Source organism: Apostichopus japonicus, chromosome 6 (genome assembly GCF_037975245.1).
Source record: "Apostichopus japonicus isolate 1M-3 chromosome 6, ASM3797524v1, whole genome shotgun sequence".
NCBI lineage: Eukaryota > Metazoa > Echinodermata > Holothuroidea > Aspidochirotida > Stichopodidae > Apostichopus > Apostichopus japonicus.
The window spans coordinates 5,240,219-5,266,189 of NC_092566.1; the positions used below are offsets into that span (position 1 = coordinate 5,240,219).

The 25,971-nt window shown below is 37.6% G+C and overlaps 3 protein-coding genes across 4 annotated transcripts in view; 1 reads left to right on the plus strand and 2 right to left on the minus strand.

Moving 5' to 3' along the window:
* The window catches only part of LOC139968767 (low-density lipoprotein receptor-related protein 2-like), a 43,462-nt gene extending 36,577 nt beyond the window's left edge, over window positions 1–6,885 (plus strand). The window contains exons 12-16 of the mRNA XM_071973128.1: window positions 94–219; window positions 457–751; window positions 1,348–1,503; window positions 2,116–2,275; window positions 4,293–6,885. Coding sequence (XP_071829229.1) covers window positions 94–219; window positions 457–751; window positions 1,348–1,503; window positions 2,116–2,275; window positions 4,293–4,652 — 1,097 coding nt within the window. The 3' untranslated portion in view covers window positions 4,653–6,885. The remainder of the gene's footprint in view (window positions 1–93; window positions 220–456; window positions 752–1,347; window positions 1,504–2,115; window positions 2,276–4,292) is intronic.
* An 890-nt stretch (window positions 6,886–7,775) lies between these two features.
* On the minus strand, window positions 7,776–13,383 carry LOC139968768 (prefoldin subunit 1-like). The gene is made up of 4 exons (XM_071973130.1): window positions 13,225–13,383; window positions 12,066–12,232; window positions 10,828–10,912; window positions 7,776–9,932 (listed from the first exon to the last, which is right to left on the minus strand). The coding sequence occupies exons 1-4, from the start codon at window positions 13,258–13,260 to the stop codon at window positions 9,843–9,845; spliced, it is 378 nt and encodes a 125-aa protein (XP_071829231.1). The 5' UTR covers window positions 13,261–13,383; the 3' UTR covers window positions 7,776–9,842.
* Window positions 13,384–15,039: 1,656 nt separating this feature from the next.
* On the minus strand, window positions 15,040–24,486 carry LOC139968769 (uncharacterized). 2 transcript variants are annotated; one of them, XM_071973132.1, is made up of 3 exons: window positions 24,213–24,486; window positions 20,849–21,034; window positions 15,040–19,498 (listed from the first exon to the last, which is right to left on the minus strand). In XM_071973132.1, the coding sequence occupies exons 2-3, from the start codon at window positions 20,960–20,962 to the stop codon at window positions 19,298–19,300; spliced, it is 315 nt and encodes a 104-aa protein (XP_071829233.1). In that variant the 5' UTR covers window positions 20,963–21,034; window positions 24,213–24,486; the 3' UTR covers window positions 15,040–19,297. The 2 variants fall into 2 exon arrangements, with proteins under 2 accessions (XP_071829233.1, XP_071829232.1); XM_071973131.1 differs by having other exon boundaries at window positions 20,849–21,031; window positions 24,213–24,474.
* Between the last annotated feature and the right edge of the window lie 1,485 nt (window positions 24,487–25,971).

Below are 25,971 nucleotides of genomic sequence, written 5' to 3' on the forward strand. Positions count from 1 at the left end.
ATTTTAATGCTCACGTTTGTTTCTTCAGTCAAGTGTTCTCAAAAGTTAAAATTAAACGACCGTTGGTTTTGTTCTGTTTTTTTTTCATCACAGATAATCCCTGTGAAAGTGGCGATGCGGTATGTGGAGATAATGCCTTTTGTCTGAGTGATAGATCCGGTGGCTATACCTGCATATGTAACAATGGATATGAACATGACCTAAATTATGGTTGCGTAGGTAAGATTTTATGGTCCTGAGGAGGGTGTGTGTCTACTTATAATGAAAATATTAATCTGTTGTTTTGTCTTAAGCATTAGGCTATCTTCATCAGCATGTTACTATATAATATATCGCTATAAAGTCACAATTAATGGAATTAAGCGCCTCACTATTGGATTTCCGAATTACGGCGTTCAAAGGACGTACAATGTATGACTGATTTTATTATTTGTTTTTTGTTTGTTTGTTTTGCAGAAATACAAGTTCCTCTGCTAGGTCCTGTGCTCGTCACGATACCGAACCGACCAACTGAACCAACGACGACTCCAGTGAAAACGACAACGAAGGAAGCAGCGACTACGCTGTCGTCACCTGAGACTACGACCATTGAACAAGTCAACAAGACAACCACGGAAGGTGCGACGACGACAACGTTCAGATCGACCACGATGGAAGACCATTTAGCCGCTTGTCCTATCTCACATACAGATTACTGTACTAACGGGGGATCGTGCAAATGGATCACTGCCCTCGACTTGCCATCTTGCACGTACGTAAAATCAGCTGATTGTTGCGGTATATAGTAGCGTATAGTAATTGGGATTTCACTTCCTGATCGACTTTACCAATACAGTACGACCTAAGGCACGATTTTTTTTGGGGGGGGGGGCATGAGACGGTATGAACTCAAATTTCAATTTCATTTTTTGCAGGACATGAACAAAGTTGTCAAAGACGAATGGGGTTATCGTTTATATCAGTGAAGTTAAAAATAACATGTTTTAGTTGAGTTCTTAGAATTGATAAAACAAATTAGATTTCCCGATTAACAATTAAGGACTGCATTACAAAGGAGTCGACGTCATCGTCAACTAAGCCTTAAAAATGGAACATTTAGCATATTTTAAAACTGAATATCATGAAAACCGGAATAGCCTGAAAAAAAACGGGATAACCGGAATAGAAACTTCACTAATCACTAGCACAGCTAACACTCGCATTTATCTATTTACTTAGACTATAACAATTAACACTATAACAAAATTCTGCCAAATGTCACCATAAAAGCTGGTAATATGACACGACATATCTGACCTGGAATAATCATTCGTTATAATCTGTTTTTATATGTCTCTTTTCAACCAGTTGTACGCCACAGTATACTGGTGCTCGCTGTAGACATACCAGAACGCTTATATCGCGGTTCTTGGATAATCCGGTGGCGGTAGCTGTTTCTGGCGGTGTTCTTCTTCCCATTTGCTGCATCCTTTCTCTACTTGCAGGTTGCTTCCTCTGTCGAAGGTAAACCATATTACAAATACGCTCTTTATTTCAATAGAATTGCCTCAGAATATGGTGTTTTGTATATGTGTGCGGTGTGTGTGTGTGTGTGAAGCAGATCTAAACTGCCCTAATTTGGACATGCATAGGGCAGTGGGAGAGAGAGAGAGTGGTGTGGGGAGGGGGGGGGGGGCTGGGAGGGCTTTGAGACAGTCACCACGCATTCACGACTACGTGACACAAGATCCACTATGTTCAGCCTCGTAGCTAATATGTTAAGTACTGTGATCTTTTTGCCTGGAAATTCTGTAATCACTTTCAGTTTTAAAATTTTTTAAAATAATTTCTTACTGACTATCTTTGGTTATTTGTTGTTGTTGCTTGATTCAACAGTTGCTGCATGTGTTGAAAATTTCAGACAATGATGCGTCTTATTCCGAGCAGAGGTCAACTGAAATCATTGACACTGTTTTCTGACATTGTTTTCAGTTAAAGTGGAATGTTTGGTTATTTTGCCACGTGTGTTTTAATGGTCATTACTTATGGTTATCATCTGCGCTTACGTTCATGATAATGTTATGAACTTTTGTAGATTTTCTTAAAACATTCGCGCCTTTTTGTGTGTGTTTTCAGATTGAGCACTGGGTCATGCAAGTCGAATAATTCTCCAACGAATTGTCATCCAGATGGTAGAGTCTCAACTGATCTTTTTCTGCGCAGAAGTACTTCCTACCACCAAAGAGGTGAACACATAGATAATCCGGTCTACCACCCACCTCGAAATAACATCCAGGTATGTGTCAAACAAACTTTTTGTTTCCTATTTCTTCCTAAAACGCCGCCACAGAATACATCCACTCCGTGCTTAACCATCATCTTCATTATGCAGCCCAACACAACATGCAACACCATACCCTCCTCCTCTTTCCAATCCCTACAAATACATCCATAATAGAAGTACACGTTCATTCAAGGGCGTAGGAACTGGGGGGCTGGGGGGCGGAAGTATCATTCCGCCAGTCAGAAAACCACTTTTTCATTTCCAAATGAGAAAAAAATCTCATTTGGAGCACCAAATTGCATCTAAGGCCAGGTGAAAATGCAAAATTATTTACAAAATGGAGTGGGTGTTGAAGTGTGCTATATTACACCAAATTGCATCTGAGGCCACCTGGAAATGCAAACAAAATTCCACCCCTCCTCTTAGACCCCTCCCCCAGGCCGGCCATCAGTCTTCAGCCCCCCCCCCACTCAAAGGTACCTTCCTACGCCACTGCATTCATTTCATATTAAGATCGTCAACACAGCGCGGAAGTTGAATAAAGAAACACATGTCTGCGTACGCCCCTATTGGCTTGACTTAATTTGCATTTAATCAGTAACCAGCTGGCTAAATTCCAGCTGGGTGCATTTGGCGTGATAAAAAATTACATAACTTTCCAACGCAATGGGATTCAAAAATTTTGTTAGATCAAACCATCTATGCTGGGTTGAGCTATCGTGATCCGCCACCATCACCCGATCCATCCATCCATTTTACTGAAACTTGGACACAATGTTGGTTGGATCTTGGGCTACTTTCGACCACCGGGAAATGAAAGTCAAAGGTCATTAAGGGGTCACTACAGGCCATTATGTGAAAATTTCATAAACGTATCTCCTCTTTCCCAGAAGACCACATATTTTTGAAAGTTGGTCATAATGTTTCTTGGGTAGTGGTCATTAGAGGTAAAAACCTGAAAATCTCTATTACAGTCTGTCAAGTGATCTTGACTGCTCATTCTTCGATTGATTTTGATGGAACTTGGACACAAGGATCGTTGGATGTTGGGCTACTTTCAGACATCAGGAAGTTAAGGTCAAAGGTCATGTACAGGTCATTACAAGCCATTATGTTTATCTTTAATAGGTATCTCCTCTTTCCCAGAGCGACCTATGTTTATGAAAGTTAGACACAATGTTTGTTGACTGTTGGGATACTTTTGACCACCGGAAAGGGAAGGTCAAAGGTCATTTAGGGGTCACTAAATGACATTATGTGGAAACCCTTCAAAATCTATCTCCTCTTTCCCAGAGAACCATGCACATTTTCTTGAAAGTTGGGAATAATATTTCTTGGGCAGTGCCTCTTTCGGGGTGTACAGGGATTTTGGATCCAAGGTCATTAGAGGTCAAAACCCGGAAATTTTTAAGAAATCAAGTGATCTTGAATGCTCATTCTTCGATTAATTTTGATGAAACTTAGAAAAAAATGATCGTTGGATGTTGGGCTACTTTCGACCACCGGGAAACTACGGTCAAAGGTTGTTTACAGGTGACTACAGCCATTATGTGGCCAATATTGGAGCGTAACATCCTCGCTGGAACAATAAATTCGCACTAAATCAAATTGAACGGTTCGAGTTACTGCACCATTGGTGCTCTAGTTATTAGCAAGTCCATTCTCAAGCGAAGTCTTTAGCATGGGCCCATAGAGTTTTGATAAATGTTATTCTAGTTATGAAGACACGTAACTTTGTGTTCAGTCCTTTCAATCTTATATTACCTAATATTGTTCCAACTTGGGACATAGTTATGCCTCAAAGAACTTGTACTGACAATATGAGCAATATAAATATCCTCTTGCTATCAGATAATAGTTAGGAACTGTTCATACTGTCAATACGAGTGCTTCAAAGAATGATATGGAAGGACAGTCAGGAGGGATATTAACATTGCAAAATTTTCCCAACTGGCTGTGTTATTATTATTCTATACGATTTATGAATTAATTGATGTAATTATTTATCTTTTGAACTCCTAATCAATAGATGCAAACAATCGATCGATCTTCATTCCATCTCGCTGAACCACGGACGACAGAACAGTTCTCAACGTTCCCACGACGTGCACCGCCAGTGCAATCCACAAATAACAACAACGCTGCTGATGCCACTACTACTACTACTACTACCAATGACGTCACATCGACTTGCCAGAGCCTTCCACGTGATCAGCAATTACACGAAGAAACCAATAAGCTTACCAGTGGTTATGAAGATATGAGCCGAGGCAATAAGCCCAGTTCGCGGAAAGACACTAGCTCATATATCAGTATGGACGACTCGTCTACGGAAGGGCATGAATACAGTAGCACAATTGCAAAGCATTATTCACAGACCAGGATTTAGGCTAATAGATTAAGAACTTGAACGGCAGAAATTGGATATGTTATCGAAAACGTAGCATGAAAACGAACGTATATCCGCCGAGACGCTGAAGTATGCGTAGAGTATAAAGCAGGGGTTCCCTAACTGGGGTGCATGAACCTCCAGGGGGTGCGTGAGTCCATCCCAGGGGGTTTGTGAGACGTTTCTGAAAGTCAAAACTAGAGTACTTTTTGTTTAACTAAAATCTGTTATATCATGTAATTTAGTAATGTGCAAAAGTCGTACCTATCGACAAACTTTTTTCGCATCCCATAGGCATATGTTGCCATAGTAGTACCGTACCATGCATGTGATAAATAACTGAATTATGAAACAGACGCAGGCTGCATGACTTTGGTGAAGTTGGTGTACGCATGCAACAGTACGTCGTGAAGATAAAGAGCTGATCTAATCTGATCTTGAAGTTTCCAAATAATTATTTGTTCATCTGTTGTTGTTTTTTCATTACAATATTACAATATAACTATGTACTTGATCTTTTACGAAGCACTGTTATGCGTATTATAGTATAATAATGACTCAGATCGTGTCTCGAATAGTTGGGGGTTCGTGGACAACTCTGACATCCACAGGGGATTCGTGGGGGGATAAAGTTAGGGAAACCCTGGTATAAAGAGTTAATTAACAACTACAACAATTACCTTCTGGGATTTTAATCACGAAAACTGCTCCTATCGACAATCATATCGAAACAAGTAGAGGTCATAAATAAACAAGCAACTTTGGGTGAGTGTGTGATAATGACGGAGGGGGAACCCCGAGGGACGGGAAGTTGGAGGCTGGGTGGGAATTAGTTGTCGATTGACCTTTACAGCTTACAGGCTGTTCAAATATGCTATAGTTTTATATAGCCAGTTGTGTGTTTGTAACCGATAGAGTTTTGCTATTAAGGATGTATATGAATAAGTTCACCCTTCCTCAACCCTTCCCCCTCCCTGCCCCTCCTTCAATATTGGGAACCCGATTATGGTCTTAACAAGTTTTCATCTAATTGTACATCAGTACTTTCAGTCCGTCTTTTCTATTATTAACACTGTTATGACATTTCAACTTAAGTCAAAAGGAGCTTGGTGGGGGGGGGGGGGGGGCAGTGGAGTGGGAAACATATCATGTGACATTAATTCCAGATACTTTTGTAACGATATGGCAAAGAAATATGGCTCAAGGTCACGCCTTCATTATACCAAAGTAAGTGGAAACGTTTCTTGTTGAGCATTCTTTTCTTCTGTGTGAAGGAGGTGCATTCTTTGAAGTTTATATTTGTAAACATTGTATATTACTTTTTTTCTTTCGCGGATACTTCTTTCGACAGTGTTGTGAATACTTTTCTACGTTTTTGAGGTTGGGGTGACGGACCAAACTCTCAACTCGTTTGACTCTAAGTATAATAAAGAGATTTAGAACCTCCTTTTAGAGCGCTTAAGTTGAGAGAAAATTCTGTATACATTTTAAAAGTAATGTGATCAGCATGCAATATTAATGCTATGCACTGGACTATAATATAATGATCAAGGCAACGTCTGACACAGGAAAGTGTGACGTCACAGTACGGATGCCAATTATGACATCTAAATACTACACGTGTAATCAGGTTGGAATATATTTCAAATCTCTCTCAGATATACAAATTAGTGATATACCGTAAGTTGAACGAAATAACTAGTATGTGATTGATCTATTCTTAAATCATCTCGACCGCGGTATTTTTTTTTTTACAAAAATATATTATTCTTAAATTTTTTTTTTTCTTTAGTCATTTTTATACGTAGTGTTTTAGTTTGATACAATATTAAGATTTAAAAAAAAAAATAACAATATGCTGGTCATATGTCCCAAATCGATGAATTGGATATGTCGTTTAATATTCATCACGTGATATATGTTTTACGATTACGATACGTAATTTATATCGAACGCGAGAAATAGGTGGCGGTGTTTATGAGTGTGTGAAATGTATTTAATGCATGAGATTTTAATGTTTCATATCTTAGACTTTAGTTTCTTTTCTTAGGGTAAACCCCCAAACGAACAAATTTGTTTCCTGTTTCTCTAAATAGTAGTTCGACAATGACGTATCACTGCCCATCATCATTTTTATTCAATGTTTATTTTTTATTTCTTTCTTATTTGTTTGTTATAATTGTTGTTTGTATCTACATCAGAATATGTTTCCCAATAAATTTTGTATTTTTCATCCTTTCAAGTTTTCTGTTGTCTATAAACTCGTCACTTTCAAGACATACCAAAGCATATAAAGAAGTTTTCAACTGGTATATCCTACCCACCACATGATAGCTGAGAAATTGGCCTCTCATGGCACTTGCAAATTTCCATATCATGACCGTTTAGATTTAATTGAATGTAGTGAACAATTAAAACATTTTGCAGAAAAATGTTGAATTGACGAGATATGATAATTTGTCAATTTAACATTTTGCAGAAAATTGTTGAATTGACGACATACTATAAGTGATCAATTCAACATTTTGCAGAAAATTGTTCAATTACTCAGTTGGAAGTGAACAATTGAACATTTTTCAGAAAAATGTTCAATTTACGAGATCTGATAAGTTTTCAATTAAACATTTTGCAGAAAAAATGTTCAATTGCTCAGTTAAAGCAACTGAGCAATCCAACATTTTTCTGATTTTTGATAAGATATTATCTTGTCATCTAAACAATTTACTGGAAAATGTTGACTTATTGGGCCAAAGTTATCTTATGTTGATGGCACTTTTAAACTTCCGTAGCCTAGCTATGCTACTGTACAGGTTCATATGAGTCTATTTAATTTCAAATTCGACTCGGGCCATTGACTGAAGTCCGTTTGGAGACTTCTTCAATATTTTTCTAGAATATCCCCATTGGAAATGGAATTATTTCAATGTTATATGTTCTATGCTAAAAATTGCACATAATATTGCTTAAAACTAATTAAATATAGACCCTAGTGACAATAAAGTCATCAAGCTAATCCGATATATTTTTCAACCTCCATAAATCCCATTCCTCCATTCTCCGAGAACACTTATCTTCTTGCCCTTAAATATGACAAAATCTGAATGAGAACCAAAATATACAGGATATTTTTCTGAAGTGTATTTATCCAATTGCAAAGTATAGAAGCTCATCACTGTACGTTCCAAAGTATGGTCAGTGTAAAAACGTATCCTTGATTTTTATACTGAACTTTCGGTGCCAAGACACTTTACACAATAGCCATGTATCTAAAATGCAAATCAACAATTAACATTTTTCGACTCTTTTTTTTTCATTAAAAAAATCTGCGTATTTATACCAGCTATTGAGTTCTTGTGTCCATTAGTATCAAAATATAACCGATAACTAAAACTTTTATGTTTAGGGTAGTTCTCCTTTGTGCCAATGTTTGGCAAATCTCCCACTGTTATATATAATACTACAATTGAAGAACACCTAAAAACAGTGCAAAACACAGAAATAACTATACATCAACTTTTTGATAATCACAAATTTCCACTGCAAGAGTATAAATTCTACCAATCCAATCCCCAGATACTGAATACGCATTTATGAGCAGATGTCGCTGAAGATATGCTGATCATCTTAATTGGTGGATATAATTGACCAAGTTTATCTAAAAAAATTGCTCAGAAGAAAATGTTTCCGATGTCTCAGTTTCAACACAGATGTAAATAGTCATGGTACGTTCTTACATAGCGTGATATCATGTCACGATGCAGTACTGATGTCTTTTTGCTATTAGATAAAAGGTTTGGAACTGTTTAAAACTGCCACAAAAATTGCTTTGAAGGGTTGACATGAAATATATAAACAGATTAGAGTGGTAGCAAATTATCCCAACTAGTTGATGTTCTCTGATATCACATCTACAGTAAGCTTTCCACACTTCACTGCAAGAATGGTAAGAACAATCCAACATGCTAGTCTGCTAGCCTACCCAACACTTAACAATTGACAGAAACGTCCTAGATAATATGCACAAAAGTAATAATCATAAAAGTAAATATCAAGGTTAAGTATCTCCTAACCTAAACTACACCTTGATGGTATACAAGTATAAGAAATTTCATTTTTCCTCTGTAATTGATACTTGTGATAAACTAGGACACCAAATAATTGTCCAATTTGGCCTCCCATGAAGGATACACATGATGTCAGGTAGTTGTGACTAAAGCTAGCATTACAAAGATGATACAAATGATATTTGAAGGTAAATATGGAATGAAAATCTTACATATATCAGTTTTACCATTTGACTTCCCAAGGAGGGTACATATGAAACCCTTGATATGGAGATACCGAAGAAATCAAGAAGGAACCTGGCCACAAAATCCTTCAATTATTTCACAGAAACTATTCAAGTTAATCTCAACCTTCTTCAGCTCATCATTTTCATCACATTTTAACTGGAGGTATTTTTTTGGGGTGCTAACTTTATGGCCTAAGCTTTTAGCCAAGAACTCCTGTGAAATCGGTACACTTTAGCCTAACATGCATTCAGTACTGAGAATAATATGGTAGATTTTGTAAAGTTACATAAAAGAGAATTCAAATACTCACAGATATGCAAATTGGGATTGGCAAACATTTAAAGATAACACATAACAGTAATATGCCACAATATCTAACCAAACAGCAAAAGACGAAGCACCGCAGTCAATTTGTTACACAAAAGGTCACGACACATGCTATAATAATTTTGTACACTTTTTAATGAAAATCTTGATATCTAATGTCATTCTCTAAAATGCCAAATATTAAAGGTGATTGCTTAAAGGGACTTCCTATTGAACCTACAAATGGCTAAACTGGTCATCGCAATGCTATGAAAATTACAACAAAACTTGAGCAATTCTCTGGTGTTTTCAAACAGTCACATCTAAAATATTCAAGTATTTCAGAGAAATTTGTTTCTTCAAAAGTCGTAATATAGTGACACTGGAGTAAACCAGCCTTTCGATGAAGTTCGGTACCATCAGGCAATGGTGCTTCAGTTTGCTACACATGCAGTTCCTTTTTGACCAAACCAGCTGTGTTTTAGGTGAGGAATGGCTACCATGATGGAGTCCATCCTCTGGTCAGCTTGCATCTCACCTACAACAGGTCATCCAGTAGATCCCCCCACATTCACAGATAGACAAGAATTCACTATGGTTTGGCAGCTTGTCTCTGCGCCACCATTTCTCTTAGGTTATCTTCGCTTTCCTTCAATTTCTTCTGGTAGTATACTTTACTTCCCTGTGAAAAGAAAAGGAAAGAAAAGATGATTAACACTGTCAATGCGGGCAATTCTATTGTCTTGTAACTTAACTGGTTTCAATAACTTCTGGCAATTTACTGGAGCGTCTGTAAAAGACTTGACGAGACAAGATTGATGGAACAAGTAATCATTTGTCAGACCATGAAAACACATTTAAATCAACATGTACTGTAGTTAAGAGCTACTTTCTGGTTAAGCTACATAGGGGAATATTTACGAACAAAATAAAGAGTACTTTCCTGTAATTAATTGGTTGCTATGTGAACACATGGGGAAGACTCTTATAACTAATCACAGTCTGGTAGATGTTAGGAAGATGTGTCACACTCAAAAGCAATATATATTTACATCTCATAATAATCACTTCCCCACCACATCTCCAACTCCAGCCAAAAATATCCTGTTAGGGAGATGTGTCATTCTCAAAAGCGTTTATGAATTAATATGTTTTATAATGATTTCACCACCGCAACTCTGCCTCCAGCAAACACATATCCTGTCAGAAAATTGCGGGGAATTCCATGAATACTCCAGAATTTGAAACGATGCGAAAACACAAGCAAATGTGATCGTTTTAATTTTTTCCTTCTTCTTACTTACTTTATTTACTGCATCCCTATTATCCATGTAAACAAATTTAAGTTTTGACTTCCCTTGAGATCCAATGACTATCAACTTGAGTTCCAACATTTTGACATGACAACTTCCCTGAATTTTCCCTCTTTGCAAAGGAGGATTCTTTGTCCTGCAACTGCAGCAAGAATTTTGTACTATAAAAACTGTGTATGGTGACCCTCCCTCATACTCCCCCTCCCCCTCCTCCCCTTTCATCTTTCCACCAATCAGTACAATATGTAGAAAAAATTGACTCACCTCTAAATTTTTTATTTTGTCGTCACAAGACTTTACTTTGTCTTCTAGGACTGTTTTAATAGTAGGTTTATCATGTAGAAGGAACCTGACAAGAAGAAGGAAATAAAAATGTAACAGACTTATCCTGGGGTTGCTTACTGTTCATTCTCAAAGGTACATAAAGAATTCCAAATTCAGTTCATTTCAAACAACTCCAATACACAGATTTTCTTCAATTTGTTGATCAAACATGTTTATATTATGAGCAGAGGACAACAAACATTAAAAGAGCAATTTTTTCAACTTTTCTTTGATCTCAAATGTACGTCATTGTAAGAGTTTCAGTTCTAGATGACTTTCTGTCACCATCACTCATATCTCGATGATAAAACTTAAAAACTTATGAATCGCCTTATCCAATGGAATATAGATGCTCTGAGGTAATGTACAAATAAAAGGTAAAATTACAAACAAAGAAGAAGTAAACAAAATAGAGGTAACACTTATCAAGAAGGACAGCAAAGTAGCACACAGACAAAAAATCTAAAATTAAACTGCAAAAACAATGCAAACTAGCAAAACTAACAAAAATAGCACAAAGAAGCCTGAAAAATGCAAAGAATTAGCAAAAAAGCAGCTTTGAGTAAAAACAGTTTTTACATGTCTCTTACATTCATGATGCATATAACTTTCAGACTGGACATGATACTTAATGGTTAAGATGGATGTCAGAGAGAACGTCTAGATGACAAGGAAGTCCAGGGATGTGCCCAGGATTTCCTGAGTGCAGGGTATACTGATCGCCTTCCTGGGGGAGGGTTGAAGGGGTAACGGGTGTCCCCCTCCCCTTTGAGAAATGATTCGATTTTTGGAGGTGCTCAGATGCCAAATGCTGGCACTTGTGTAGCATTATAAGTACATACACAAGTACTAGATTTGCTAACAATTAACATTTTTTAATTTCTTTTCAATTTATGTTGAATATATTGTTTAGGAATGTCAGGATTTTAGATAAAAATAGTGCTGGGCGGGATTCACGATTTTTAAGACAGTGCTGGGCGGTAATTTTAAGTGCTGGGCGGGGCCGCCCAGTGCCGCCCAGCGTGGGCACATCCCTGGAAGTCACTAGAAAAATTATGACAGCGACACAGCAACAGTGAGTACTTTACGTTTTACAATCCGAGCAATAGTTCAACAGATAATGCAGCCACATTTTAGACTCCCTGAATGTCACTCAAGGCGGAAATTATGTTACTTACATTCTACCAACCCCTTCATAAACTTTAATTCCATCTGGGAGAGCAATGATTTCTGATTCTGTCAACTTGGCGTGTTGCTGGAGTCTTTTTTGTTGTTCTACTTGCATATCTAGAAGCTTTAACTGTTGTTGTGTGTCCACCATTTTCACCTGTAGTTCTTGGAAAGCCTGTCAAATTGTCAATTGTAAAAAAAAGACAACCATGATCATCATTTAATGATAACAGAAAATATACAAAAATATTGAGATAAATTCATTTGTTAATACGTAAAATTTGGAAAATCTAAAGTGAATAATGCTATACCTGACAATGCCAATTGTTAAGGCTAATACGAACCTTAAATTTGATAAAGCTCAACCATGTAAAATCTCCAAAGGAAGTTCTTCAAGCTGATCTAATGGTGCAGCAATCAAAGCTTCTTTATTTTTTTTTCTGTAACTCAGACATATTCATACTTATTCATTACCCTAACTTTACAAGTTCAGCTTTGAGACCTCCAGGTGTGACTTGTTGCAAAACTTTGTTTGAAAAGCTATTCCCTAGTGTTCGGCCTACAGCTCTATAAGAACCAAATAATGATGTATATTTTTTTGAGGTCATCGCAATGAATCAAGAAGGAGTTCGATTTTGCAAAAGAATTTAGCTGTGTATGTTATCAAAGACTCTCGTACGTCAAGTCAATAACAACCCCAGTTAGAGAAAAGACGTAGCCACGCTGTGTCACTAGGCCGCACCTTAAATCAATTTAAACCAGTAGCCAAGGCTATGTAACTTAGTGTAACTGTAACAGAACATCAATTTGCAAAAAACCTTGGCTTGTGTATAGGCTAATGCCCCCTACATTCGCTGAGATTTGCCATCGAAATTTCGCATAACTAGTACCAGGTCTAGTAGTCATACGGCCATCACTGTAGTCCTGGCCTAACTTAGCATAACCTTGGTTGGCCCGATTTGTCATAGGCCTAGGCTATTGTATATGATAAATGCCTAACGTTAGGCTAGGCTTACAAGTTACACTACAGTGGTTTATAATCACAAATAGGTTTCGTTTATATACAAAGTCTTGTGCCATTCATAATACTTCATTAACTTGATATTACTCTGATGTCTTCAAGTACAAGCGATGAGCCAAAAAAGTAAACGAAACAAAATAACCTACTTTTCTGAGCTCCATGTCTACCGTGGAAGCAGCCATCTTGTTAATGATTTGTAGAATGAGAGCTCCAGTCGTTATATTAGAACAGGGTTGTCCAACCTTTTCCAGAGGAGGGCCACATGGAATGATTATGATGAAGGAGTGGGCCGCATGAACCCTACGCTCAATTTTTCGATTTTTTGCCCGAAGCGCAAGGCAACAAAGTGTGAGCACTGCGCGGAGCGCACTAATTTATTTTCCTTCCTGATAAAACAGATGAATAAAGTTCAGCCGCCCCCCCCCCCCCTCCGCTGAGAGAGTGTCACACAAACTGACCTGTATGCAGTTTTTTGGACCCAAAAGGTTCGAATGATTGATTATATAGCTTCAAATTGTTATCAATAAATCTGCTCACTAAAATTTCGCACAGTAGAGCATCTCTGGCGGGCCGGACGCAACCCTGCGGCGGGCCGGACTGTGGCCCGCGGGCCGTAGGTTGGACAACCCTGTATTAGAATCACCCGAGAATTTTAACCCTTGTGTAAGTTTTGCGAAATACTGGCGTGTCCTACGACAGTTTTACTTCCTCCGACTGATTTAGGTAGGAGACTGAACCTTTATGGGAGGCCCAGAAATAAATCACAGATTCTATAAAGGAGGGGGAGCTACTACCTTGAGGTTAAGTGGGGCATTTTTTTATACTATAAATGAGGTCCACATAAGTAGTCCAAAACGCTTTTGCACATAAATACTTTGTTTGAGGTTGAAAATATAGGGCGACGGTGGTAAGCCCTTCGTATTGGTCCAATTCTTTCCCGGCTGAATGTTAAAAGTCCCACGACCGAACCGTGTCCCCCCCCCCCCCCGACTGGCAATCGGCAGTTGTTCCCGTTTTGCACGCCATTGCCCTCCAGGAGTCAGACTTCAAACTGGGTTTGAAACACTGAAGGGGAGATTATATGCACATGCACTAGCGTGAACAAGTGAGTAAGGGGGACATGGTTTAGCTTTTCTACAACCCGGCAGTGGGGAAGAATTGGACCACTCCTCCACCCCCTCCCGACATGACAAAAATTCAAGAGTAGCCTATTTACTAGAACAACCTTCATGAAGAGTCATGAAGATATGCTATATAGAATCGAGGGCGGGGCCTTAGCCAGCTCCCTCCCTCCCTACCCGGTGCAGACTACCCATCTGGGCTACCATCATGATACCAAGAAACAAAGAAAAAAAATATCACAAGTTAAAGCACACTACTATTTTGCCCTCCTTAAATAGTTGTTGCCCATTCTGAAATTGTTGTTGCTCAGAATACCAGGCTACAAGCCTGACAAAAGGGTATTGTTACCAAAGAGACGTTTTCAGCATTGTCTTCCCATGCAATTCATTATTTTTATTACTTACAACATGTTTTATGTATCATCTTGAGTCATTGGTAAGGACTCATCCCCTCACCACCATTGATTGGGAAAGGGCAAACAAAAATTCCTTCGACAAACTCGATCAAACAGAAGCGCTAGAGCGCAATGTTTATAAAGTATTTATGGTAATAGACTGCAGCAGCACGTTTTTGACTGGTAACTATCAACAATTTAATCTAAATCAATTTGCTGGCAGTTTTATGGAGTCCAATTGCATTATTGGTCGAGTCACTCCCAGATGAGCGCCCTCGCATGAGTGGATTCCTGGACTCATTCATTTCATCTCTAAGGCAGCAAATGGAACTCTTCTGTGTCATTTGGACGTGAAAATCTAGTGACTCGACTCATAGCACTGCCTGTTAGTGACTCTTTGACCACAGCAGGAGAAATTCCGGACAAAAGTAATGACGGACACAAGTTTAAGTTAACTTTAATTTTATTAAGACAAGGACTTAAAAAATATTGCACTACAATATGAATTTTATAAATCATAAAACTTGAAACTGATAATCAAACAAAATTTAGTACACAAACTGAAACAAATCAAGGTGGACGATCTGATAAACAATTACCACATGTGTTTGCATGTGACCAATACTTAAGGTACCAAATGTGATAGGTCATCTAGCATTCTATAAGCTATTTGATTGTACCGAGCGTTTCTATGACAAACCTTTTCACATTTCACAAAATCATCTATTACAGATAAATATGACTCCAAACTTCAAGCGAACAGTTGCATTGGTAAAGTATGAATACGTTTATCATGTCTTGTAACACATGACGTAATAAATTGTACTTTGATCGTAACCAAAACTTATTTCTCTTTAGAATAATAGCTTCTTTTATGGATGTTTGGTCTTGCACATTAAAAAATGAAACAAAGAGCTTGTTAGTCTCATTTGATGATGCCACAAACATCCCGTCTCCCAGATCCGTAAAATTAGTGAGATAAAAGTGTCATTGTAATGCAATACCCCAAAGTGTGTGTTTTATTACCGACTGCTGTTACAGCTTTTCGTTTCTCTTTTTTAAACAAAAACACCACCCGACAATCCTGTGAATAATTTATGACTATCTTACCATTAACCATCTACAAATCTACACAACAGACGCTGTACCAACCATCGAGACATTCTGTACTAGTCGTGCACAGGGCTAGGAGTTGATCAACAGAACAATGAAGCATAGGCTGACTTGATTTACACTACATATGAGTTTATCCATTAACTAACTTGTTCAAGTTCATAATCACAAGAAAATATACACATCTTAACAGTACTTTTCAACCATAAGAAATATCAATTTCATAAATTTTCATTCTGTACTGAACTGATTAAAAAAAGGAAAATCAAAAAGCAAGCCATCAACAGAAGATTAACCATTAATTGCCATCACCATAATCATGAATTTTTTAACCATAAATGTTGAAAAGCTAGACCCTTCTTTGTACTCTTTAAATCTCTTAAATTAATGAGTGGCCATACACTGGCTGCTAAGTGAAACAACCATATAAATCGTGTGAAATGCTCATTTTGTAATGAACTGATAAACGAAGAAGTGGAAAGCAAAATAGGAAGAAGATAGAATATGGGTGTTTAGCTAAATTGAGCAAAATACCACCAAATATTTCAACTGATCTGTTAGACACGTATTGACATTTGCATCTAAAAGTAAGACATTTCGAAGGTATTTTTAAGGATCTAATTTGACACTTGTTGCAACAAACTTACCAAATATTTAGTTAAAGCCAGCTTGCAAAACTTTTAGATTTAGAAATTAATAGTGCAATATTCCATATAGGTGCAGTATGGTGTAGTTTTTCTACATCCCACCACCTCCCACCCTCCTCCCACCACCAAAAAGGTGCAGTATTTATGCACAGAGTCTTCTCCAGATTTGTACATGCACAATAGGCTAGGTGCTAGCATAGGCATGATTTGCTATGAAAGCAACTGTAGGCCAATAGACTAAGACACAATGGTGGTATGTATATGCTTTGTCAGCACAATTCACATGCATATTTACAATACCATCGTATCATACCATGCATATTTTAATACCCACTATGTAGCAATACAATATCAACACTCTTAATAGAGACAATAGTTACATTGTTACAGAATTGTTCAAGATTATGTCTTCGGTAGGGTATGATAATATTGTATGATATGATGTCAATGGGGGTGATTTGGAAAGGCAATGCACTTATGAGAGGAATTCAGAAAAATAATAACATAGTTTCTGCTTAGGTCATATTTGTACAAAAGAGACTTTGAAAAACACGACCCTCTCCTTTTTTGGGTTTTTTTCCCACGATGCCAAACCAAAAGTACAATTCTAAAACAAAGTAGATCCAAACCTATAGCAGTAAAACTGTGTGCTTACTGCACATGTAACACAAGCAGGACATACAATGGAACTAAACACAGTCACCAGCTGAAAACATATCAAAAATATATAATATTTGCCAATTTAGATGTTAACAAAACTTTGAACTAATTGTGGTTACCTTAAATGATAAATTTTAATTGATAAATTCTGCCCCTTTTTTTGGTGGCACTTTAAATACTACCATATAGACTGATTGTTTCTCTCTAAAGCAAGCAAACATTAAGAGAAACATGATAATTGAGAAAGCTCACTTTTAAAATTTGTAAATGACAAAAGAATACAATATCAATGTTTGTTCAACTCATTTACCTGTCATTCCTTAACTTTGCAGCACTGTCTCAACCAACCTCCCCCTCCCCCTTTCCGCCCTTTGATAAAAAAAAGTGCAGAAAGTTTCTTTCTAAACTTGTATACAATTTTCAATTCCTTCTATAATCACATCTGGACAACAAACCAAAATGTTCAATATCTGATCTTGTATAAATACCATTGATATAAATATATATTAAATCTGCCAGAATTAGTTTGACCATATGCTCTGCAAGTGACCCCAAAAAGCAAATTTTCCAACAAGACCAAGATATATATATTTATAATGGATTGAACAAGCCGACAGAAAATTTACTGTAAATGAACTGCTTGCCTACAGATGACTCCAACAAATGGAAGTTTAGGGGATGTTTTGTTTTTCCCAATTAGGTGTCATTTTACTTATCACAGCATATTCGACAACTACTTCAGAATTAAGCCCTGTTAGCTCACACGAAGTTTGAACATGACTTTCAGCTTAAAAATGATGATTAACTGAGTACATTGAAGTTAAAGAATGCAAAGATATATCTTGGGATGATGGGTAACTAAAAGTCTTGTGTGAGAGAAGGAGAGTATTGAACAAAGTGGTAAATATTTGATGAATGTAAAAACATGCAACCACTCAAGACTCGACAGATTTTGTTGGCCAAATATCGTACAGGAAGTATCAACTGTCTTCGATAATGGAACTTTCTCTCTGAGCACTCAAGAAGGGCCGTATGGGTGTACAGCAATACTCTAGTTAGGCAACATTTGAATATGTACTATGTTTGCAGGCAAGGGAAAGAAACTATGTTAGATTTAACCATCTTTCACTAAAGATTACTAACGAAAAACAAGTTCATAATAAGCTCTTACAAGGTGATCTATGTTTTTGTTGTTTTTCTTAATTTATAACATTTGATGACATTAAAATGGAAATGAAGATTTTTCTTCATAAGATACAAGAGGGAACTTGTACACCTATCCCCTAAATTGGTTTGATATGGCCCATTTCAAAAACTTTTAAGAGTAGCTTGCCTTAATATCGCATGTCCATGAGATAGGTACCTAGTTGACTGGAGGCTTGCAGTATCCTACATTTCCTTTTACTAGAATATCTTAAAGATAAACTTGAGTGAATGTCCCATGTCCATGCATCCTTGGAATGGGTGCCCAACCAACCAGTGTGTAAAGTAAACGTTTGCGATCCCTTTCCCACCCTACACTTCATTCACTCAATGGTAACAACGGCTACATGCTTTTGGATCAAGAGATTCACACCCCCCTCCTCCCCCTGTTATTCCCTAAACACATGACATTTTCTCCATCACTAGTTTAGAATCTTAATAGAAAAGAAATAAAGTTAAATGACTCTATTGAATACCGATAAATAAAGAAATTTTTCCTAAGAAATATCTTCCAGTAAGGAAAGTTCCAATTTTTATTAAAAAAAATAACAATGAAAATAACTTTGGCAGAAATTCATTATTTTATATATTTAGTTTCTTTAATCTACCTTTGCATATATATATATCAGGAAAGGCAACTTACAGGTCTAGAATTTCCCCCCAAAAATTAGCCACTTGCTAAGAAATGCCCAGTGCACAGAAAAAGATGCAAAAAACTTACTTGTACTGCAATTTTCAGCGCATTTACAGCACCGATGCATTTAAACAACTATGTCTGACTTAACCCTTTTTGATGATTTGAAATACTTCAAAGGATCAAAAACTGCAGTGGGAGTACTATGAAAACTTCAGCCATCTCAGGCTAACTCTGGGGCAATAAACCTAATCATTAGCTAAAGTTGATTAGATATACATTGTTTCAAAGTGGCAGGATCTCTACTCCGTCTGTGACTATCTGCTTTCTGACTTACTCTCATAGCTAATCACACCATTCTTCTTTCATGAGTGTTGAGATGTCTCTAAATTGACCTGAAACGAAGAACATGACCTTTTCAAGGTCACCTTTACCTGGGATCCAGATCAACCATCGAGAAGGCAACAGAGACAGAGGGCGCACATAGCTATCAGGCAGCATTTCTCTGCGGTATCATCGTCGCGTCGATTCCGATTGTCGACGTAGACAACTGTCCGGTCTGTGTAAACCGTATTTTGAGGAGGCGGTGGAACGGATCCCTGGCATCCGTAAGTTTGGTGTTGTCCCGTGTATGGCTGATAAGGGCCCTGTTGATTGGATGAAACATCAAACTGATGAACAAACTGTTCATATAGTATATCATGAAATGAGAAATGTCAAGTGTGACGACTCAACTGCGGTTATAGATGTTTATAGTAACTGAAATATCATCATTAAAACTTGAGAAACTAAAAGTTACATCTCCGCTGGTTTCAGACTACAACTGAAATCTTCAGAACAGAAAATGCTATTGGTCACACTCCAAGGCAGACAGCTGTAGAGATGACGCACTACCAGAACACACATACAGTCATACACCTTTGCTTTAGCAATGAGGGGCAACATCGATAAAGTAGATAAGGATATATCTGGCGTGGCTGTCCACCTTGATGTGTGACGAAATAACTCAGTGAGAGGGTCATAAACTTACATAATGAGAAATAAAATGTCACAGTGCCAAAGTATAGACTAGAAACATGCACTCATTTAACACTTAGAGTAGGCCTACTTCCTCGAGTTGTTTTCTATGAGAACTTGGCAGTTTTCAACTAAAGAGTTCAACGCTTTCTTATGCTCATAACTTGAGCAATCAACAAACGTAATAATGGTGAATTAAACAAAACAGGAGACATCATCATAACATTGGGATAGGGTTACCATACACCCCTATAAATTGCGACTGTCATGATTTTTCTCCAATGCGAATATATCGTACCATAGGAAAATGAACTTATCCCACTTTTCTAAACATCTATCTTTATGCTAGGCTAACAAAAATGTACACATGAAGTATGCATCACTATAGTTGATTTTTCAGAAGATTGAAGATATGTATTTGTTTACATCACATAAGCTTGCATGATGGCTGCATAATTAGCCCAACAAAGCTTGGTGAGAAAAGCTGTCTAAAGCTGTCCAAAGTGCAAGAGTGTTAGCTCAGTGGTTAAGGCTAGTGCATTTCAATCATAAGGTCCCGAGTTCGAGTCACTCCAAGATTAATGTATGCCGTCCAGTTACAGAGTTGTTGACAATTGACAATTCATAATCATGGACGTTAAATATGAATCTATGAGACTGACTTCGGTCAGCTTGCGGCTTTGATTAGCCAATGATGGCTTCTTCGCGAGTTCCTGCTTGCAGGAGGATCTAAAATACATACATACATACACACATACATACATACATACATATGCACATACATACATACATACATACAAGTGGCTGCAAAAGCTGTCTTAAGTGGGCTGCATAGTTTCAACAAGGACAACCCGACACTGACTGTATCTACACTGTGATACTCCCATTGGAACCCTCCCATAGGACACAGTGTCCCATTTTCTTCAACCATAGAAATATGGTAACCTTATATTGGGACTATAAAGCATTTAAAACTGTACCTGGGCAGCCGGATATGTGGCAGGTGGTCCTGGTGCTGGTGGGTAAAAAGTCTGAGGGGGTGGATACGGCTGAGGCTGAGGAGGGTATGCTGAGTAAGGGGGTGGATTAGTCATCTTTCAGTCTTGTGTACTTAACAAGTTGAGATCGTACAGACAACCTGTTTCCAATCAAAACTGGCAGAACTACAGATCAAAAAGGAAAGAAGAGTTGCTTGTACATTTCACACAGACACAAATATTTTTTTCATAGTTGTTAAAATGGTGTTATAATGCATCTGTGCTTGTTCCAAACCCTTTGCATACTGTGTTACATACATGTACAGTAGATGCACTGATAAACTCTGTAGTTGCCATGTATAATACATGATACAAAGCCATGTTGTAGCCACTTTTCAAACCATTCTTTTAATCAATCATTGAAAACTGGCTAGATAATTATATATGGAGAAAGAAGTAAACATCAGTATTGCATTCTGTCTCAATTCAGTGAATTATTATTTTATCCCTTTACATAACTAATACAGGAAATTCTTTCATATTGGCTGAAACTTATCAAGCCATCAATGAAATCACTTATATTTGAAGATAAAACTAAACTGCAGAACAACATCTGAGAGATTATGAAAATCTATGTACTTAAAAGAATATTTGCAGTTCTATTCTAACATTGCGAAGAAACTGTAAGCTAGTGTATGTTACACTTCTTGAAAAATATCTCTCATCATCAGACAGTGCCACCCGGATCATCCCGAATACGTCATCAGGGGGATTTCTTTGTCCAATGTTCAATTCACCTTTAATTAGCCTTACATTTAATACCATCACATTTTCAAATACTGAATTCAATTTTATGCTGATGACATTCTATGACTATCATTATGCCTACCACTCTCATTTTTTTCTATTAAACTATGATTGTTAAGCAAATAGGCCTAGGCCTAGCCATATACCGTAGAGCCGGGACGAAATAAGACTCCACACAGTTTGGATATCTGTGTCATTCTAATATATTTTTCGAACCAACAAGAATAATAAACAAGCATCACTATTCCAGAGCACTTTACGAACTAACTACATTCAAACTTAGGCCTACAGTACCTGCCATTGTGACGACATAATGTTACTACAAGTTCAACACTGATATAGTGATAGGGCCTTGGGGTCCGGTCATACTAATTAGCGTCAACAGGCCCATTTCACGACAACTCAAGACAACAAGTTTAAAATACCATCAAATACAATGGCTGTAATCAGAGTGTATCTGTAAACACGTTTAAAAATGACTGGAACCATTGTGCATACATATTTTTCACGGGAAAAAAATCTTCTTCGTAAAAATAGTCAACTTTCTTCGTCCATAGAATTGGACGATGTGATGCTATTGCGCTTGCGCAATGACTTTGGACCGCACCATTATGATATGGATGGGTTTGTGTAAGGGATTTGGAACTACCTTTGTGTACAATAAATAAAGAAAGAAATAGAGACAGAAAGAAAGAAAGAAGGAAAGGAAGAAAGAAGGACAAAAAAAAATTGAGACAGAAGAAAGAGTTAAAAATCAAAAGAAAGAAAGAAAGAAATACATGTAAATAAAACTATAATATGAAGAGTTTCTTACATTGACACGAGTGTGTGGGCACCATTCTTGACTAAAAAATTACTTACCTGTAGTGTAATGGTCCGGTCCAATGTCATTGCGCAAGCGCAATAGCATCACGTCGTCCAATTCTACGGACGGAGAAAGTTGACTATTTTTACGACAAAAACATTTTTTCCCGTGAAAAAAAAGTATGCACTATGGTTTCAGTCAGTTTTAACCGTGTTTCCAGATACACTCTGACTACAACCATTGTATTTGATGGTATTTTAAACTTGTTGTCTTGAGTTGTCGTGAAATGGGCCTGTTGACGCTAATTAGTATGACCCTTGGGGTCTAATGCCTATGCTAGTGTTAGTAATATTAACAAGTTAGGCTGGGCCTACCATTGTATTGCATAAAACTAAGCTAGCCTTGACCTTCTACAAGTTAAATATACTCTAAGGCCACGAGAATGAAAGTTATAGATTTGTGTCCGGACTTTTTTGAAAACACATGAGGCTTTTTTTCATTATTCATTATTTTACAACTGCGCATGCGTAGCTATCTACATAAACCATTCACGCAAGTGGTATATAAACGACTTCAAAATGCCATGTTTGCTATCACAGTAGGGGAGAATAAAACCCTGGCTTTGAAACACAACTGCTACTAGTACTAGGCTAGCTGGATGGGGATGCATAGAATTTATAAAAATGTTAAAATACCGGGCTCCTGTCTGCAACATGATGTACACAGTGACAATAAAAGCCTACATGACTTGGTCACTACAGTGCATTGACCTGGAACAGTCTGACTCCGTAGTCAGACTGTTCGTACGTAGGCTAGGCCTAGATCGACTGCTTTTTATCCTATGCTTTAGCATTACAACATTTGGAGACGATCAAAAACACCGCCGAACATTAACCACTGAATTGTAAAATTTCACATTCTGATCATGCCATCCATCAATATTTGTATATCGTATGCAATGTCAATAAACTTTGTTATAGTTTAGCCCTTTTATTTCAACAATTCGAGTCTTGAAACTATAGGTAAGAACAATGCATGATATCAACGCACGCGTGCGCGTGGAGACATTGCGAGAATCCGATGTGCTCATTGGTCGGTGCGGTTGGAACGATTTGACCTATGACCCCGATGACGCCGCGACACTGGCAAAGTGATGATACTGTTTTCATAGCTGCATTTACGTGATAAATAGATCGTCTTTCCGCTGTGCGCGATTTGGAAAGTTTTTTTTTTTTATAATGAAATTTTTTGTAATAATGAAATTTTTGGAAATAATGAAAATTTTCGTGCGGTAGCTTTTCAGGAATGCGGGCGGTGGACGCAAATCTATAACTTCCATTCTCGTGGCCTAAACTGAGTAGAGCGAGTTAGGGCAAACACTAAATAAGATTTTCAAGTTCTCACCCTGCCCACCCCTCCCCCCCCCCCCCCCCAATGACTCGACCAGAACAAAGTGTGATACTGCTTAAGTACATAGTCTTAGGCTACATGCTTAGGCACTTAATAATGTTATGTACATTGTTATGCTTAATTAACTTAGGCACTAGGCCTAACGCTGTGCTTTACTAATGTTAGTCCTAGCTTATTGGAAGTTACTGTACTTCGGCTTAGGCTAGGCCTAGTACTAGTTATGCCTAGCCATAGAAATTGAAGTAAGGTTTCTAGGCCTAGCCTAGCTAACTATTACTTACTACTAGGCTACTTAGCGTAAGTTAGACCAAGCAAATTCAGTAACGTCAATATATATTTACTTACTTTATCTTGGTTTACAGCATTATTTAGCTATTGCCATCAGAAGCTTTTGGCCTTTTAAGTTTTACCACTTTCTTCGAAATATTTCAGTCTTGGTTTGACCTGATATTGATAACTCTAAAATTTAAGTTGTGTTGTGCGTGTAATACAAATAGCTATGAAAAAGCAGTGACGTAATAACGGTCATAGCAAATATCCATAACGCAGGTACGTAACAAAATAATGACAATATTCAATGTTTTGAAGTTGCTATTGTGATCAACCCTATATTTAGATTATACGACTCTGGTGATGAACTCCATGAGACGCCATCTGCTAAAGACATATGGAACTGATGCGTTATAGGATAGGCATGACTTTATTGAAGGAATTGTTTAGTGAAAATGGGATCCAGTCCTTTCGGTCATATACTTTTTGTCTTTGTATCGCCCTAAGCCTTGCCCTGTGATGAATTTTTGTTTCCGTGATAGAGTGCTTGAAATGTTGGCCCGTCCTGCCAGAAAATTCGAATCTAACACTGACTTACGTCGAGCCGTGACGTCAGTGCCGCACATTGGTCAGAATCGATTAGATCTCAATCTAAGCTTGGCTTTGATCAACTACACAGATATGTATACAGACTTCGCGTAAGGCAGTGTATACAAAAGATCTCACTGTAAGCTTGGCCTTGATACAATAGACAGGAAACAACATATTATGCAGAAAACCGAGTAAGGGAATTTTTGAACGTTTTATAGGAATTTTTTAGTGGCAGTCTATTGGGCATATGGAAAAAACTCCATAATTGTTTTCATCGCCACAGTCCTATTTCGGGGATTTTTCATCCTATGATTCAGGAGAAATGAATTTTGATCCTCGCGCCAACTTCACATAATATTTTTGGACAGTGAAGAACGATGAGCGCTGTGACGTCATCGCGGCGCTTCTTTTTTGGGGCTGCAAGGGATGCTATGATTGGCAAGCTCCACTGTAGCGAGGAAAGTTCAAATTTATGAAAGTAAACTAGCGATTTAGAAATTTCTCGGTGAAGAAATCCAAACATTATCTTTAGCTTATCTGACAGAAATCTTTGTGATGAACAACTCACCCAAAACAGCTTAAACAAATATTTCTCCGTTTTGGAGATATCTGTGGCATAGTAACATAATGGCACTGTACGTATGATATAGCCATGTCAGTACATATCTATAACCCTTGTCATGCACCGTACGAGCAAGTAAGCTTACACTAATAAAAACACACTTGTGAACTGACAAAGTTCGTGTCAACATATCTTTATTGAATCTATCCGAATACATTACAATATCCTAGTTTAAATGTCGTGTTTACGAGCTGTAATATTGTAAATATGTGATGCCATAGTTCCACAGGGATCTGAAACCTTGTCTCTTGCTTTTCCGATATTTTCAATGTAGAGTATTAGCAGTGCTGGTACTAAAACCAACTTAAAGGGTGTGAAGACTCGCGCAAAAAGAAACGTCTAATGCCGGTAATCTGACCTAGTTTCGAATGAGGTGTAACAGAAGTGTTAGACACTACCATCGATCGCAGAAAATACACACACACAGCTTGCTACCCATCGGTAATTAGACACTAGTGTATAGTCAGTACATACAGCTGCGGTCAATATCCACAGCACAGTGTACAAACAATACAGCGATGGACATCTTAGGTCTAAAGATAACAAGGTATCACGTTTCATTACTGTACTGTCTGCATTTTGTAGCGACACGAACAAAACGTCACTTGCTTTTCAGATGGC